The sequence below is a fragment of the Phoxinus phoxinus genome (assembly GCF_949152265.1).
Source record: "Phoxinus phoxinus genome assembly, chromosome: 8".
NCBI classification, from domain to species: Eukaryota; Metazoa; Chordata; class Actinopteri; order Cypriniformes; family Leuciscidae; genus Phoxinus; species Phoxinus phoxinus.
In genome coordinates, this window is record NC_136883.1 from 34,516,246 (window position 1) to 34,535,967 (window position 19,722).

At 36.6% G+C, this 19,722-nt stretch overlaps 1 protein-coding gene across 4 annotated transcripts in view; it reads left to right on the forward strand.

Annotated features, from left to right (window-relative positions):
- Positions 1 to 19,722, forward strand: part of luzp2 (leucine zipper protein 2) — a 165,808-nt gene that overhangs the window by 132,985 nt on the left and 13,101 nt on the right. For all 4 annotated transcript variants that reach the window (XM_079620440.1, XM_079620441.1, XM_079620438.1 and 1 more), the window contains 4 exons: positions 3,635 to 3,709; positions 3,958 to 4,125; positions 10,299 to 10,403; positions 17,386 to 17,454. In XM_079620440.1, the coding sequence (XP_079476566.1) occupies positions 3,635 to 3,709; positions 3,958 to 4,125; positions 10,299 to 10,403; positions 17,386 to 17,454 (417 nt within the window). The remainder of the gene's footprint in view (positions 1 to 3,634; positions 3,710 to 3,957; positions 4,126 to 10,298; positions 10,404 to 17,385; positions 17,455 to 19,722) is intronic.

The following is a 19,722-nucleotide window of genomic DNA, read 5'->3' on the forward strand; positions in this document are numbered from 1 at the left end:
ATGGCGGGCGGGTGCGGTTTTGAAAATTGGTCAAAAAACGTTGGTATGGATGGTGAACGGATGATGAGTTTTGTGATGCGCTTGTGGATGAAATATCCTATCCGCGCATCTCTAGAATGGAATCTATATTATGCGTCATAAAACATTGCGTTCCCCAACTCTTGAAAGGTCGGATTTCCTCCATCGTTTGATAAGTTTTGTTTAGAAAACCTTGAATCCATGTAAGACACAATGTCATTAGACATAATCCATGTCATTAGAATCAATGAATCCATGTCATTACAATCAATGAATCCATGTCATTAGACACAACGTGCACACATGTGCAGGCCAATGTTTTTTTTGTGTTTTTTTGCGGTGATGACGGTGACAAGCTCAGACCCGCGGTAGGCGTCACGTGACTGCGGTATTGCGGTAACCATCCCAGCCCTACTCAATAAGGCTTCTTTGATCCAAAATACAATAAAAACAGTAATGTTTCTATTTTAATGCATATTAAAATATTTTATTCCTGTGATGCAAAACTGAATTTTCAGCATCATTATCCAGTTTCAGTGTCACATGATTTTTTCTTTTTTTTCTTTTTGAAAACCATGACACTTTCAGGATTCTTAGATGAATAAAAAAGTCAAAAAACATTTATTTAAAATAGAAATCCTTTGGAAAATTATACTTACTGTGACTTCTTGCTGAATGAAAGTGCTAATTTAAATAAAAAAAGAATAAAAAAAAGAGAGAGATTTTGGGGAAATCGTACTGACCTCAAACTTTTGCACAGTAGTGTATATATTTTAACCAAAGTAAAAAGAGAAACAAAGTCAAATAAGTTCAACTTTGATGAGTACAAAGCATTTAGAGCTTCCACAAATGATCCGAAAGCCAAAATCCTCTTATTCCAAATGGGGTCTTTAACCTCCTTTAACCATTCTGACTTCTGAGATGCTTTTGAAAGTGCAAACAAAGCAATGTGAATGTCACCGTCAAAAAAAATCATACACAATAATCTGCATTTTTGGCCCAAATAAAACAGATTAGGGGTAATATGTGCACTCTAGTTGAATGGTTTGACCTTTTTATGTGAGATGAGAGTGAAGAAGATTCATGGAAAAAACAGTGACCTTTCCTGCCACGTAGGTTGACCTTTCCTCCCTTATTTGCAGTGTAAGATGGGAAAATGTCAGCTGATATTTCCAGCACATTGCCCTTTGGTACCATCATACAAGCACTGCGTTTTCACACAAAGTGCATCACTTTAAAACCGTTGCTTCTTAATCGGGACGACAGGCTAACACGTGTTGTCAATATGTCTCGGCTATTTTTAAGAAAGAATATTACTAATTTTGTTGGTCGAGGCGCCTCAAAAAGCAATATCCAATCTGGGCTTACTTTCCTCTAATGTGTTTTTATCTGCGCTGTACATCAATTTCTGCCTCCTCTGTTTGAAATCAATGAAGGAAGATTATCCTTCCTCCTTCTATATTCACGATTAAAGAAGTTCTTTTCAGAGTTTATATCGAGAGTTGCCTTTTAAGTGCGAGTCGGTTTGAAGTGGCATTGTTCGGTAATGGGAAGCAAAGGTAGAATATTCAGAGTCTCGGGATAGCACAGCAAAAGCTCGAGAAGGACAATGAGCAAGATTGCTTTGTCAAAGTATTTTTCCCAGATCTAGCCAGCATTAAATGGATTTTTTTTTCTTATTCAAAGCACTGCCATTTATCACAATCATTTTTGGTTGTGAATTACCTGAATAATGCACATGAACTGTATGAGTCAAATGATTCATAGGAGCAGACTGTTACATATTGTGTGACATTGCTGTTTATTCAAACATATTAGCATATGCCTGGTACTGTACTTGTCCTTTATCACCGGTTTTACCATCATTCCTCTTCTGTTCCTGTAGCAAAACGCCATACTTGTTTAAGATTTGCCCATTTCTTTGGTGGCTCTTCTCTGGCATGCTTGAAAGATGTCTGTGCAAATAATTATACATAGGCCTAGATTAAAGATTAAACTGATTCAATTTTGACATAATAGCTTGTTACAACACAAAATCAGAATGATTGCAATTTGTTCTTTGTTTTAATTATATTTTGAATACAGTTTTCTTTTTTAAATAAATCGGCAGCTACTTAACAAGCAATTAAGGATATTCCACAATCTACTGTGATTATATTACATTGATTGAAAACAAATATCCTACATTTGTCAGTATATATAACAAAGTGGTTGTCGGAGTGTGTAGTCAAAGAAACAGCCGCATCAACAACAAAGAAAATGTAATTTTAAATGCTTTTCTGATGCAAGACTTTTATTTTGAACGACGTGCCTGAAAGCTGTTGACTCCTCTGTCAGACGTATTTTAAGTAGAGAGTGCCTGAGAAAAATGTGTTTTCTTGATTCAGAATAAGTATGCTTGATTTAAGTGTGTGTGTGTGTGTGTGTGTGTGTGTGTGTGTGTGTGTGTGTGTGTGCGTGTGTGTGCGTGTGTGTGTGCGTGTGTGTGTGTGTGTGTGTGTGTGTGTGTGTGTGTGTGTGTGTGTGTGGTCACTGAGGAGAAAAAAAACCTATCTCAGAGCTATTTTTCGTTAGACTGATGTGTCTTCCATTGATTTTGTTTCATGCTCAAAACAAAAGGCTTTAGTAGTTTCTAAAGGTTTAACCTCGTTCCTGAAAAGCTATTCAAAAACGAATGGCTTTTTAGAACAAACAAAAGGACTTCATCTTTTTTTTTTTCATGATTTCAGGAACCTTGAAACTCGTGAAAGTGCAAAATCAGAGCTTGTTAATTTTAGATGACTTACTCATATTTAAGAAAGTAAACATTTAAGTCCATTCTGTTAAGAATGAATACCTAAATGATCTCTTATATCCAAGCTTGTTAGATTTCATTGCCCAGATAACGTGTGCTAATCACCCCAGATGGGCAATCTCTGTTACCTATTTAGATCTCAATGAGTCTCTTGTTGACTGCACACACACCGTCACAGTCACATAGCAATATTTATGAAACTAAACTAATGACATACTGAAGGCTGGTCATTATGTAGTTCTGCCTGAATAAAAGCATCATGCTCAATAAGGAGTTCACAGAACCAAAAGTATAATATATCTAAGAACTGCATTTTATTTTAGCAAGATTTATCTTTAAATCTGCTAGAAATGTTCATTTATATCTAGCTAAAAAACAGGTTTTTTGGTTAGTTTGCTCATCTTGCACACTTTATATGCACAAAGTCTCTGAACACAATATAGGAATCAAATATAATTTAACCCTCCGGTGCTCTTGGGTCTTTTTTTTTTTTTTTTTTTTTTTTTTTACTTCATCGGAATGGTCCACAACTTGTTTGTTAAATGTTTTGGCACTTGCTATGTGAACACACACAAATATAAATAAATTTCATCTAGTGGAAATGTTTGATACTGCACTCAAACTAAATTTTACTGAAAGCTAATTTTTGAGATATCAACTTCAAATATGGAACACAGCTTTTTTAGATTTATGGGTTTTCTCTCAGTTATAGAGTGTGTTTGTTGTTATTTTTCATTTAGATAACTTTTTACAAGCAGTTTGAAGTAAGACTTATGTGAGTTTGGTAAGATGATAAGAGGATCAAATGTATCTTCTGTGCAGGGACAGCAACTGATGGACTTGGAGAATAAACTCAAAGTAGCCAAAGATGAACTGGAGAAGGCAGCGCTGGATAAGGTGAGACATGAGCCGATCCGCTTCGTCATTCCAGTTCAGCTTTCCGGTTTTTCTCTTCTGCTATCTTCTAAAATGTAAACTTTGAGAATGAATTGTATTATCTCTTTAGGCCAGGGATTTTGCAATTTCAGCAGAGAGCGAGGAGCAAATGAACAGATAAATGGTTTGAGGACAAAAGGATAAGATGACAGCGTGATAAACATTTGCCCATTAATCTCATGTGTGTTGTCTCACTTAATCTGTTGCAGGAGTCACAGCTGAAAGCCCTGAAGGACACCGTACATATCTGCTTCTCGTCTGTCCTACACAGCCAGACAGGAAGTTTACACAGATTCCCAGCAACACCCTCCAACCTGTTGAGGTATTCAGCCCTGCTCAACAACTCCAGAGTCACCTTTCAGCAGCCGCACGCAAAGGTACGGACACCAAAACCATTCTCAGATGTGATGAAAACGCAAGATTTTAAATGACCATCAGATGTAGTGTGACCAAGACAGACTTTTTTATTTTGGTTTATTCATGTCATAGACATGCAATCAAATATTAAAGGGATGGTTAAAAATAGTTCGGCAACAATGTACTAAAAACGGAAAAGTTTTTCCTTTGACAACTAAAAGCGCTGTATTCTGGTCAGGCCAGTAGTTGGCGATGTCACTTTGTAAAGAAACACTCCAGGCCTGTAGACTGAACATGTAATGCAAATTTAGCGTTTTTGTCGTTTACAGTACATGGAGACTCTATAGTTTTCAAAAATTTGCACTTTGAAACCTGTTTTCAAAAGTTTTCAGGCCCTCAAAACGCTGGTGTTGTGAAAATGAACGGCCAAAACGCTTACGTTTTCTAGTTGAAAACAGCAGGGCTGTGCAGACATTTTGAGGGGGAGATGCTCAAGTGGAAGAAAGGGCAACACTCTTATAACTATTAATACAAAAAGTTGTTGATCATCTTTTAATTAATGGCACTATTTAACACTATACACAATAGGGCTGTTATACCAATTAAATTAAATCGGTATACAAAATCCATCTTACCATTCATCAAAATCCATTTACACTGCAGTTACAATTGCCCAAATAATGTTATGAGATTAATGTTGTAAATATAACATTGAGGAAAGAAATATGAAATGTTGGTGGAAAATTAAATTATACTATTATGTGTGAAACTAAATTGACTCACCTGATTCGTTCAGCAAAAACAGTCAAAATCAACAACGTTGTGTCGAATTTCTCGATTCATATAATAAAATTATTGTTTCTTGAACTGTTGTATAAAATGAATATCACATTTTGCATTCGTGCTGATATTCGAGAAAATGGCACTCTTGCTCGTATTATGTATTATATGCATGTAGTATGTATTATGTATTATACCTAATTCTGGCAAGAAACTCTAGATGGCGCAGGCTGATGAGTCTTTGACTTATTTAGCGATCACATCATTATCTACATAGTACAGCTGACTGGTTGCTCAATATTCAAACCAGGGTGTTGCTTTTAGCAGTATTGCTTTCAGAAACCCTCCACCTTCCCCAGCTCCACCTGTATAGATCTGTTACGGTGGTTAATTTGTGTATGTTGCATGAGCAATAGCATTATATTAATAGTCTAACATGCTCACAGCAGTGTCTATGAATGTATTGGCAGTAGCAGATCTCGGCTCTTGCTCTGCAGCAGCGTAGCAGATCTCTTCCACCAAGACCAAATACATTAACATTGCCACATCCCTTCCCATGCCAATCTCCATTACCATGCCAATTTCCAGAGAGTTGTCATGACAGAACTGTATTATGTTATAAACACAAAATACAAGAACTCGTACAAGGGCAATTCATATCTTGAATGAACGGATGGACACTGAAGCTATCAAGCTTCATAAACGACATAAACGTACCATAAAAGTATGCGTGCAGTTTGCTAGATTTAAAACTTCTGAATCCAAATAAAAGCTTTGTGTAAGAAAAAGACCAATGCGAAAATTGTTATTCACTGAAAACATGAACATTCTAAAGTAAAAATGTAGCGCACTTGCGTGTTATCCAACTTTGCAAGACATTTGACATATATAAATATACATCAGCACATTATATTCCTTTAACAATATTGTTATCTCATAAGCAAAGTGTGATTTTAAATTGACGATAAGAGGTTTGTTACTCTGAGGCAACATAGGATTAAATGTCATAATTCACAAAAGACATACTGTCATCCAAACTGTTAAATAACAACTTTTTCAGTGCATACAGTCCTACTGAGAACACAAACATTAACAGTGCTTGATTTATTTAGCAGACAGTGTGGGAGAATCTGCGTCTATTTTTTCCCCTAGATGACGCAAAAGCACTCAGCCTCAGTGTGAAGTGTTGCTCAGAATCTCAATGCTTATATGTACTAAACCCAGAGGACAGAGCAGTGCTTTTTGATTACGCTCCAATACTCTTGTCCATAAGTGAGAGGTCTCCACAGAACCATATTAGAGAACATCAAAAGACCTCATAAAACAAGGCTTTAGCCTTCAGCTTTTTTTTCTCTCGGAAAAAGCTTATTTTTATGAAGGAAATTTTTAGGTACTGAACATGGTATTCAAAATGCATTATTATTAAGCACTCTTAAAGACATGAAAGGAAAAAAAAGATGCAGTATCTTCTCATACAATGTCATATTTGTTTAATTTCCTTAGGATCTTTATCTGAAGTGTATTACTTTGAGACTTTCATTGGAAACCGGACACAAATCTCAACCCTTAAAAGTCAAAATGTGTTCTCTTAATATTAAATATGTAATTGTAAAATATCTGTCCATGGTTTTCTCTCAAGCAAAAATCACTTTCTTCCACTCAAATTAAGTGGATGAGGAGAAGACATTTAGTCCTCCTTGCAGTGTCCCATTCAGCATTTCATTACAGTCCCTATTCATCAACTGTTGGGAACGTAATGAGCCTTAATCCTTTCCAAACAGCCGTGCAAAACCTATACTGTCAGCCAGCGCACACTGGTCCCTGCTGCTGAAAGATTCATCAGCGTGTGGTTTTAACAAACAGCCAGTTTTAAATGATAGTCTCTTCATGTTTAACAGCCGTTGATAGATGTCATGTGCTGTAGCTTTAGTCGCATGCAGCATTTATGTGTTTGTGCTATTTGCCTGTTTGCAAATACTGTGTATGTGAAGTAGATTGTTTGGATCAAAATATCATTATGCAAGTATTAATGCAAATTAATTTTAGAAGTTTATCATTTGTATAGACCCACAAACAGCATAAAAACAAGCTTAGGTGTTTTTTTTATATATATATATATATATATATATATATATATATATATATATATATATATAATATATATTTATCAAAATGTCTTAATTTGCAATACAAGCCTATTTTCATTTAAGCATTTGAAAATATTTATTTAATTAACATTTTATTCATCACAAATACACGGGTCACTAAATGCAATAATACAATTTTAATAAATGGCTTTAAAAGCAAATGATAATTATATAATTTACTGATTGGTTCAGTATCCGGTATCTGTTTACAGTCTGTTTAGGACTTTACAATAAAGTACCATTAGTTAACTTTAGGTGATGCATTAACTAACACTAACTAACAATGAGCAATGCATCTGTTACAGTATTTATTAATTAATTGTTTGTAATAATGCATCTGTTCATTATTAGTTCATGCAAGCTCTGATTCATTAAATAATATTAATAGAGACTTGATTGTACTGGGGTATTAGTAAATCTTAAAATCCACATTAAAGGTGCAGTGAGTGATTTCTGAGAAACGCTGTTGAAAGTGGATCGGACAGAGCAGCACAACACACTTGTAGCCAATCAGCAGTAGGGGGGCGTGTCCACTCTTTATGGGGGAGGAGAGAGAGTAAGCTAATGAGAGATTTGAAGAAAGACTGTAGAAAGAGAGATGGCTGAGAGACATTACAAAAGAGAAAAAGTTAGAGGAATATCACTGGAAAAAAGAAGCGTTATGATCAGGCAAGAGCTTTAGGACCACGTTAATATTAGAAAAGCTTTCCCCCGCTGGAGAGACCTAAGCAGGAAGGCCTGAAAACAGATGCCAATGTTGTGTTTCTGCATAGTAACATTGGTTACTTGTAAAAGTAAGTAAGCGATTTCTGAGAAACATTGTTGATATTTGAAACCAGCCCAAACAAACACACTCTTCCCTTCATTGCTCCGCCCCCGCAATGCACGGACACACAATGCGAGAGTAGATGTCTCTTTATCATAGTTGAAGCAAAGCAAAATAATGCTTCCCCCCCAAAAAAAGTGAAGATGATGAACGAGGAAGAACAAAAAAATGAACATATAGTACACAAGTATATAAAAGCAAGTAGGTTGTTGCTCCAGCAGCACAGCAGCTCCAGACAAACGATGACACTCAAAACTGTCCTGTTATATACATTACAACAACAGCACAACATTTTCATTATTAGATCATGCTAACTACTGCTAACTACATGCTAATCGTATCATAAAGTGTTACCACAATCTCTTTTCCTGAACAAAACCTGCCCGGATCAGGTTAGTCATGCAGCATTTTTTTTTACCACGGTAATGAAAATTGTAAAAAAAAAAAAAAAAAAAATCTACCTTCAAAGCCAGAGTTCGCTCAAACTAATCTGAAACGTAATTGAGAAGCCACTTAACCTGCCTCTCGAGACAGACCTCAGATTGCTGATGGTTGTTGCTGCTGCTGTATTTGTGTGTATGTATGGCATACTAAATATGTTATCTGGAAATTACTTAAAGGTAAAGCGTCTGGCAAACCTGTTTGAAAACTATTTTAGAAATTCCGGTCTGTGTCTGTTGTGGTGCAGTAATTACATCATCTTTAAAGACTATATATAAGTTATATTTCAAGTAAACCCAAAACAAAAGCTAGTTTTTAAATGCATTAAATTGACAATAGCTATAAGAGGTCAACAGTTTTGATCTCTCGATCTCAAGCCAACAGCAGCTGACAACAACAGAACTGAATGTGATGATGCTGGAAATCATGGAAATGGATCGTGTCAACTCTGTTGATTCACTATGTACAGTTAAACACAGTTAATTAACTGACAATCTGAACAAACCGAGAACCAAAATATTTTTACCCCTGCTTTCCCTGCAGGTGTTTCTACCCAACATCCGCTAATTAGCTCATCTTAAACCAAGGAGGCCAAGCCGATTAATTAAAGCAGGTGTTTTGAACAAGTAACTCCAACACGAAAGCCTCATTTTAATAACTCTTTACAGCAGTCGCCCGACGGCGTCTTGTCTTGATGCTGTTGGTCTTCTCATGAGAGTTGTTTCGAATTGAAATACACCACAATATTTCTCATGTAAAAACAAGAATTCTGAGGGCTTGATACAAGATTCATGGATATGTCCTGAAGTGAAATGTGCAAACTCAAAGCCTACTGTGTACCTGTGCAAAACATAGTAATTTGGTTGTATAAGCACATTTTCCTTTCAAATCTGGACATTTTAGTATATAATGAGAACTCCAGTCGATACCAGATGACCATGGTCAAAACTGACTCACCAAAAAAAAAAAAAAAAATCCTCTACGGATATCATGCTGATTTGCAATGGAGAAGCAATAAGTGTGTCATATTCCATTTCATTCACTCTGAGGAGCAGAGAGTCCCTAAGCTGATTATTGTTATATCATTACTTCTCCAGAGAGACGCTTCAGAGACTGGATGAAGTTTGTTACTGTAGTAACATTTATCGCATCTGTCTTTGCTCAGTAAATGAGTGATATGATGTGTGGAAAGCTTTTCTAGAAGCTTCTCTCCAGTCAGAGCTTTTTTTTCTTTCCTTTACGCTAATTACACGCATTGATTTACCTTGAGACGCACATATACGCTAATCAGAGACACATTTACCTGCTGGAGTGTCTGAGGAACAATAATGCACATTATTTGATCATTTTTTATATAGTTTATTGATATTATTACAGACAAAACATACACAATGTCAATGAAATAAAAATTCTCTAAAGATACACTACCATTCATAAGTCTGGGGTCGAAAGAAGTCTCTTCTGCTCACCCAGGCTGCATTTATTTGATGAAATGCAGTAAAATGCTAATATTGTGAATTTAAAATAACCATTTTTATATTTGAATACATTTTGAAATGTCATTTATTCCTGTGATGCAAAGTTGTCTTCAGAATGCCACATTATATATGCATACTATTATTACTGACAAACATTTTACATAAACAGTACCCCCCCCCCCCCCCCCCCCATTTATGTATATATATATATATATGCATTTATATTTATGTTGGGAATGGAACAGATGCCATTTACTGTAAGTCTCTTTAGATAAAAGCATTTGCTGAATGGAGAACAAGAACAGAACAGTCGAGTAGTTGATCACAATAGAGAGATAGAGAGAGAGAGTTGACAACTGACTTCAAATTAACCTAAGTGGAAAATTGTCTGTGCTTTATAATAACCCGTCTGGAGAATTTAACCCCAGCACTCTCCTGTTTTTCCTCTTTTTCTTTCTCTCTCTATTCCTTTGTGTCTTTCATAACATAACATTCTGTTTCTTTATGCTCCCTTCCTTAAGGACATCCCGAAAGTTCCCCGGATCACAACAACAAGTAAATTGCCTTTGAGCAGTGCGGTAATGAGGAGAGAGAGCACAGGACCGAAAGACTGCCAGATGGTGAAGGTAAATCTTTAGTGCCCCTTATACTCTAATGGCCACTTCCTTACCCTTTGGACTAAATGGGACGACTTATGTTCATTGCATCTCAGTGTATCCCTTAGCCATTTAGGATCATTTACAACTTTGCATTCAATTTCGTTCGAGAATAAGCTTTGAGGCCTCGCTCAGCAGTTTTCTCCGGATCAATGGTATATTGAACCGCCGCTGTTGAATCCATGAGAAAATATCGCTGCTCCGTTCAGTTACGGGTGAAGTGTGTCATTTCTGTCCCTTTACTGCACAAAATGGAACTAATAATAATGATTGTTTTCAAACAGGTTTTTTAAACACGCCCCTGTCTTCCATTGGTCAGCTAAACAGATAGACCCGCCTCAAAATCACGCCATTGGTGAGCCAATACCGTTTTGGGCCAGTCTAAGGGGCTTTCGCACCGGAGGAACGTTTTATATAACACCGTATAAAGAAATCCGTTAAATTTACGGTAAAATCCTGGCAGCTGTGGTTGCTTTGTGGGTGATTTAACTTTGTTTTTCACTTTCAAAAACTGTAAATTTAATGGTATTTTACAGTAAAATTACATTAAATGTACCATTAGATCGATCACAGTTATTTACCCAGAGCCGGACAGTAACGGAGTACATTTACTTGAGTACAGTACTTAAGTACAATTTTGAGGGATCTGTACTTTTTGGGGAGTACTCATGACTTTACTCAAGTACATTTGAGAGGCAAATATTGTACTCTACTCCACTACATTGCTATCCATAACCGTGAGTACTGAGTACCCGTTACTACTTCTAAAAAAAAAAAAAAAAAAAAAAAAAAAAAAAGGAAAATAAAAAACAATCTCGGAAACCCTCAGTTTGTTGTTTCCCTCTCAAACGTGACTGGATTGTGCAGGCGTCACTGATTGGGACAGCCTATCAGCAATCACCTTCCAGAGATGTGGTTCAGAGGTGTGTCAGAACATTGCTATATTTCCTTCTTTGCTGGTTTAGGTTTATTGATTTGATTGATGAAAAAACAGAGAAACTCACATGTACACACAATTGTTAGTTCAAATGTGGGTGCAAGACATCCATTAAAACTCTAGCAGCAGAGGTATGTCAGAGCGTTGCTATTGTGCTATTGCCTTGTGGGCAAGTGCGAAATGTTAAATAAAGCAACTTGGTAAAAAGATGAAAATTACTTGATTTTACTTTCAATTCCTTTTACATTATCCAAGGTATTAACATTTTTCATAACTCCATGTAGGACGTTTCTGTACATAAATGTAAGCATTGTGGCAGTAGTAATGCAATTTTTAGAAAATGTACTCTTGTACTCTTGATACTTAAGTACTTTTAAAAACAAGTACTTCAGTACTTTTACTTAAGTAGACATCTGACTGTAGTACTTTTACTTGTACTTGAGTAAAATTTAGCAAGGGGTATCTGTACTTTTACTCAAGTAATGAAGCTGTGTACTCTGTCCGCCTCTGTATTTACCGTACATAGTAAGGAAACTTTCTGTTAACCAATTAACAGTTTTTCACTGTAGCATTTTTACAGTCTTTTACCGTTAAAATCACAATCATTTTCTGGTGGAAGCACCCGCTTTATGGCGTGGGACCCCGCCTTTTGGGGGGGCTAAATTAGCTCCTACTTTAGAGTAGGGTCTAACGCATCACAATAGAAACTACCAGTGATGTAAGTGCACGCTGATTGGCTACATGCATGGCAGATGAAACACAAGCACCCGCTAATTAAAAAAACAACAACATTGTAAACACAGTTAACATAGTTTGAAACTCGCGCGCTGTTTTCTGTGCGCACACACTGAACCGCATGAGAACAACAAAACTCCCTTCTCTTCGGCATCTATTTGTGGGACTCATACACGCAAAATTATGTCAAAATGCCCGTCTTTGTGAGCATCCTCGTAAACAGTCGCTTATGGCTCACGTGAACGTAAACAATTGAGAAAGAAAGCAGATGCGCATCATTATATTGGATCCGTGCATCCGGTCTTGAAGTGATCACAGCCTAATTTTACTGCTTCCGTCTGTCATGATGTTAATCAAAGGACAAAATGCAAAGAGAAAAGCTCATAGCTTTAACCAAGATTAATTATATTTTATTTATACAGTTACTTTACATTTGATTATTAAATTTCCGTACCTGAATAGTGTTAGACCTTGAAAAAACATAAACCACTATTTGTTTCATGTGTAGCCTATCTTTATTCTGTTTTATTTATTTATGTTTGTAATGTGTTTTCTGTGCAGATTCAATCCACTATAAAATCACACTAATCATTCTAGAATTATTAATTATTTGCAAATAGAGCCTATTCAAGTCATCTGGTGAAATTGTTTTTCATATGGCAATGCATATCACAGAAAAACTAAATATCACAATGGCAGTTTTTCCCCCAATATCATGCAACTATACTTATTTTTTCTTAATCCCCCACACAAATGCTCGTCGGCGCAGCTGTCTAATGTAGTTGAGGTTTTTTTTCAGGTTTTTTTCCTGTATCATCCTTCTTTTTTTTGACTGTCAAAAAAAAAGCATGGGTCAGTGTTTGCCAGTTTTTGGACCAACCAATCAGCACAAACGAAATTCAAGGTGCATGTGCCAGCTGAGCATGCAGAGAACACACGTTTAGAAAAATATGGCTGATGATGAAATTTCATCACAAGCACCGTACATATACAGTAGTCATACAAAATGCATAAAAAATAACTATGCCTTGGGATTTACCCTGATTTTTCTATTATATTGCCTCCAAGATAGCTAAAAATGACCTCAAAATTATTATACTCTATCTTTGTAATTGTTTTCAGAGTGCATGTCATAGATCTTCGGAGGTATTTAAAAAAAAAATGTACAGATTACAATCCCATTTTGTGAATCACACTCATTCATAAAAGCATTAGGGGTGTGCCGTTACGGCAATACCTGTAACAAGTTGTAAAATTATTAATATCTGTATTCGGACAAAACTGAAGTGGGCGGGGCTTTACCCGGAAGTTCATACAATTACTTGAGAAGACTGTTACGTCTCTGCTGTTTTCTTTGTTATCACTGAACATATATGCCTTGTGTAACTGATAAAATAATATATTTTTTATCATACTAAATATGATCACCCGTAAATACAATTACCCGTATAGGCAATGCTTTGAGGTGGTGCTTCAGGCGACCCGAGATGTATATATAGTCCAGAGGAACTGTACAGAGTAATGTCAGGACAACCTTAAATAAGAGGAGTCTGACTCTATAAATACCTGATTAGAGAACATCGAAGTTGAGGAGGAAGAAAATAGAAGAAACTAAACACTTTTACTATGCATACACATGCAAATCTGAACAAATTATAGCCTTTCATATCATACAAAGTTTAAAACATTTAAATATACATTTTCTACTACTTGATATATGTTTATGTATCCTAGTTGATTATTAGGCTCCTCTTGACAGTCAGTTTGGTTTCTGAGAGACGCTCAGAGATCTTGCTGTGCTTATTCTATTCATTAGTGTATCATATCGTACAAGGTTTAAACTTTAAAGCATGTAAATATACATAGTAGAACGTGATATGATATAGTGTTTTAGTGTATTTACTCTTTCCAAGCTCTGATTTCTGAGATACAGACAGAGAGGCAACAGCAAAGCTGCTATTTAATTTGTACTCATTTCATTCATACTGTACACTCGTTCACTTCACACACTCATTATTGTGTTGTGATTTTAGAGAATTATGTATAATATCGTGCTCACCTGTTATCCAGCAAACGTAATGCGTAAGCCTCCGCCTAATATTATTCAGCAGAATTATTCATTATTCTTTTTGAAGCCATTATCCGTACTTGATCTCTGGTCGTCATTGTTGACACATGATGTGGGATCCTGTATTCTGTAAGGTTTGAGACGGCGCTTCACAGATATCAGCATGGCAGAGAACAGTACTGTACGCCACATCTCACTGACTGCTGACATGCGCTTATCAACTATAATGACAGGATTGTGTGTGTGTGTGTGTGATTGAGTAAGTGGCTGTGTGTTAGCTGAACATGTGTGTGTGTGAGGGGAAGATAGCCACGTGAAGAAGAGACGGGAAACATAGACAGAGAGAGAGAGAGAGAGAGAGAGAGAGAGAGAGAGACACAGGATCCCAGGGAGAAGGTGTCATCATCTGTAGATGACGTGCCATGAAGAGTGTCTAATGAAGATGTTCCCGAAGCAGATTTCACTCTGCGGATGGTCCTGATGACAGCAGTGTGACGACGGAGATGCAACACATTACTCTGACTTTCTCACCAGCGGCATCGCATCCGTTATGAATGCTGCTGAATTTTCACTCATACTAAAGACCGAGTCATTTATCATAGAGTAGTGTGCGTTAAGACAAAACCACAAATTAGGTTTTTTTATTTTTTATTATAAATAATGTTTTAGTATGTGGTTTGTTTTTCTTTTGCCTTATGTTCTCCAGCATGATTTGAAATTATCAAAGAGCATCTTGAACTTCAATGGAAGAACAACAACTGACTGTCTGTACAGAGTCACATGACCAATGTCACATTTAACTTAATTTATTAACCTATAAATAATGCAGAATCTATAGATTTATCAGTAAGTAAAAAAAAAAAAAAAAATGCAAATCCCAGTTTTAAACGTTTCTCATATTTTGGACTCCAGTTCAAAGGGGTCAGTAAGCTTTTTTGTATCTTTTGCAAGAAATTATTACTTTTATTAATTAAATTGATCAAATTTTACATTAAAGACATGTATAATGTTACAAAAGATTTATTTTTCAAATAAATTTAAAAGTTTAATTACTTTACTTCAAAAAATCATGAAAATGTATCTGTTAAAAATAATACTACTAAGCAGTACAACTGTTTTCATCATTGATAATAAGTAATGTGTCTTGAGCAGATCATCGTTTAAAGGCCCTTGCACACTGAGTCCGAAATTCGCATCCGAAGTTTTCGCACGTTACAAAATAAATACGACCTCAAGTTATGTCAATCTCGCTTACACACTGCCTCCGAAACTTTCGTCCGTCATTAAAAAAAGTCGGATCGGGTTCAATTTTCTGCGTTTTTCGCATCCGTAGCAAACATTTTGAACTGTGTTTTGACAATTCAGAGCCACCGAATCATGAATACGAAAAAACGCATACGTAAATTTCGGACTCAGGGCCCTATTTTAACGATCTGAAACGCAAGTGTCAAAGTGCAAAGCGCAAGTAACTTTGTGGGCGGATCCCGGCGCTGTTGCTATTTTCCCGGCGGATAAATGACTGTTGCGCCCGACGCAAATCTAAAAGGGGTTGGTCTGAAGTAGCTTCATTATTCATAGGTGTGGTTTGGGCGTAACGTGAAATAAACCAATCAGAGCGTCCTCTCACATTCCCTTTAAGAGCAGACGCGCTTGTTCCATGGCGGATTGCTATTATAACGGCGGATTTGCCGGCGCACGCAGGAGCGATTCACAGCCGAGGAAACCGACGTTCTCGTCAGGGCCGTAAAACACAGAGAAGTGACATTGGGGATGATGGGAGAAACCCACCCAAATTATCTTCGGTTAAACAGGCATATAATTTGGGTAGTAGGCTAAATGTGTAGCCTAATCTAGATTTTTTTATTTTTTTATCTAGATAGATCTTTTTCACATCTTCACGGACACAACAATGATTTCCCTCGTGTGTTAATATTTTTCCTTGTTATAATGTATGATTTTCAAAAATGAAAACTGCTGCATCTGTTTATATTAGAGAATCAAAGTGGATGCGCGTTAACATTATGGCCAAGCACGCGCCCTTAAAATACCATATTACTAAAGCGCAACGCGCCACTGTCTTTAGACTGTTTTTTTCCTGGTTAATGGCGCAATTGCTTTCTAAAACTGGAAAATAGCACCAGGGCAGTTTTGCGCCGGAACACGCCTCCTCTTTGCGCTGAACCGCCCCCGCGAGCGCAAGTTCATTTCCTAATTTACCGACGTGCGTCTGTGGAGGGAAAAGTCCGCTGTGCGCGGGTGCAAAATAGGAATGATACATGCGTCGGTGTTCAAAGTCAATTGCGCTGGGTGCAAGATAGGGCCCTCAGTGTGCAAGGACCTTAAGATAATAATTCAGCTTTGCCATCACAAAAATATATTCGAATACAAAACATTTATTTTAAATTAGAAAAAAATATTTAACAATATTACTGTTTGCAATGTAGCCTAGTTTAGATCAGATGCAGCCTTGATGAGCATAAGAGACTTGCAAACTAATGTAAAGCGCTGACATTAGGCCGAATGCAAATGTGACGTAATGATGTCGTGAAAGTGCTAATTAGCATATGACGTTATCTAGCGACTTTCCATTGAAAATCGTGGGCATCAGTGGTCCAGAGGCACGTGTCAACACTGATATTTGCTACTCGTTTCAACCTCAGTAATTTTGAGGACACAGCACTTGAAGCAGACCTTCTGTAGACAGTGAGTTTTAGATTGTTAATCTTTACTGCCGATATAAAGTTGTTCTTTTGGCTGACACCATTCTACAGCACTTCCATTAACTTAGCCTCCCTGTTGTTTGTCCTGTCAGAATAAAAAAAATGAGGGTGTATTTTCCAGTTAAACACTGTCTCTTGTAGTCTTGCACTCTTCTATTTAATGTGTTGATCCAGAAACATATTTCCAGCTTGTTTCAGAGCTCCTATAGACAAGCATATAAAACATTTCCTGAAAATACTCCATCCCTTGAGCAACATGATTCATCTTTTTTTCTATGCAACATTGTATAATCTCATAGCTCAGGGCTTTTGTGGAAAATGTACACAGCAAACAATTATATATACAGTATCTCTGCTCCATTGTGGCCTCAGAATCTTTCTCTCTTTTTTCAACCAAGCTTTCCATCTCCTCCACTCTGTGCTCGGTTGTTAGAGGTTTGTTTGCTTTTTAAATGAATATGTTCTTTTCTGCCTCTCTCTTTGTACCTTCAGGTGGGAGCAGAATGTTCCAATCAGACCGAGAGTTCATCCGAGATGAAAAAGACATTTGGACACAGTCGAGTGAGTGTTCTGATGTGCCCTATTGAAAGAATTAAAGAGAGAGAAAATAAAAAATCTGTCATCAGTTACTCACTTTGCTTCATCTGTGGAACTTGATCAAAAGAAAATGAATTTGAAGATTTTTTCAATAGTTTTTTCTCATATGAAAGCAAACCATAATTGGAATTCAAAATGTCTTCTTTTGTGTTCCGCAAAAAAACAAGTATTATTTTCATTTTTAGGGGGTAAACTCTCTGTTTTGTTCAGAGTCCAGAGTCCAAAAGTTATTTTATTGTAATTTTATTAATTGACATATATTACTGGCATTTCTTCATTACAAATTACAGTATCGTTTAAAACTTTTTATTTTTTAAATAAATGAATACTGAATGAATTAATGTAGTATTCATTTAAAACTAAATTAATGAATGTGTTTATTCAGCAAGGACACATTCAATTGATCAAGAGAGAGAGAGAGAGAGTAAAAACCTTTGTAATGATTTCAGTTTTAAATAAATGCTGTTCTTTTGACTTTCTAGCTATCAAAAAATCCTGATTTTTTTTTTATCATGTTTTTCACAAAAGAAATTAAATAGCACAAATGTTTTCAACATTGATAATATAAGAAATATGCAAAATGTTAGTTGAGCATCAAATCAGCATAACATTATTTCTGGAGGATCATGTGACACTGAAGACTGGAGTAATGATGCTGAAAATTCTAAGGAATAAATTGCATTTGAAAATATATTAGAATAGAAAATGTGCAGAATCTGAAACGCTTTACTATACATCATCATGTGTCTTTGTTTAGAATGAAACTAAACTTATTATATTATACTATTTTCTACGGTGACCGGGAGGGGACATGCTCGGTTCACTTAGTTTTGTCGTGGCCACAACATTTACTGTAAACTCGTGGTAACGTGATATGTTGTTCCCACAAGATATGTGATCATTTTGTTGAGGTAACGACATCATTATGTCATGGACATGCGATGTAAAATCGTGGCCTTGAGATCATATGTTGAGGGAACAATATATTTTTCTAATCTCATGGCCACGACTTCATATTTTTAGAGAACGACATCAATTTCTCGTGGCCACGGGTTATGTTGAGGGGGACCACACCGGTACAAGTTCAAGCTCTTTTAAAATTATTCGAACATCTTCTTTTCGTGCACGCCCATTTTCCAGGCATTTTGTATGCATCCAGCGGTATCCGTGGAGACGTCCGGGACCGTTCAACTGGTCAATGATGAATCCGAGTATTTCATTCAAGCCAGCAAATTTCCGACGAAAAAGCCCATTCAACTTAAGAATGCGCTTCAGTGTCTTTCACTTCTAAAGTAACCATGTCTTAATGCCAGAGACGCACTATATCTTGTTATACCATGGTCTGGGTGAATACTCGATTCTGATTGGCTGCAGGGTGTCCATTAAAAGGTGATGTAGGACACCTAGTAAAGGAGTTCTAAAACCGTTAGATTTCGATTGTAAAACAAATTAAAATAAAAACTAATGTTTTAAAAATGTGTTATTTGGCAAGTGAACATGGTATAAGCGGGTTAATGCCCTTCGAGGTGTCCATTGTCAGTCGTCCATTAATACCTGACAATGGACACCTCGTCGGGCATTAACCCTTACACATTCTTAATTCAAAGTAAAATGTTAGTATTTCATCAGTCATCTCCATCTCCGACTGCTGTTTACAGTATTGTGGTACTCAACATAACTCGTTCTGTCAAAATATGAAGTCGTGGCCACGAGAAAAATATATTGTTCCCTCAACAAATTATCTCGAGGCCACGATTTATTATCACGTTCCCACGACCCAATATGACGTTCCCACGAATTCATATCTTGTGGCAACAACATATTATCACGTTCCCACAAGTTTATATGTTGTGCCCACGACAAAACTAAGTGAACCGAACATGTCCCCTCCCGGTCACCATAATATTCTAATTTAAATAATTTTTTTTAATTTCAGATTTTCAATTCCGTCTCAGACCTTTTGACTCCAATGTAAATTTGCCAAAATTCGCATAATACATTCAAATGTGTCTCTGAGCCTCCTTGTTCCTCATGTTATATAAGTGAGCTGTCAAGACGCAGTAAGCATAGACGTACACACAGTTTCACAGATAACTATTTGCTCCAGTGCTAAGAAGTGTTAGTGCGGGGCACTGACAGTTTTTGTCAAATTATCGGTCAGTCTGACGCGACGGGGAACGGAGAGGATTGTGTAAATGTCTAATCACCTGCTCTGTTTGTGCCAGACCTCAC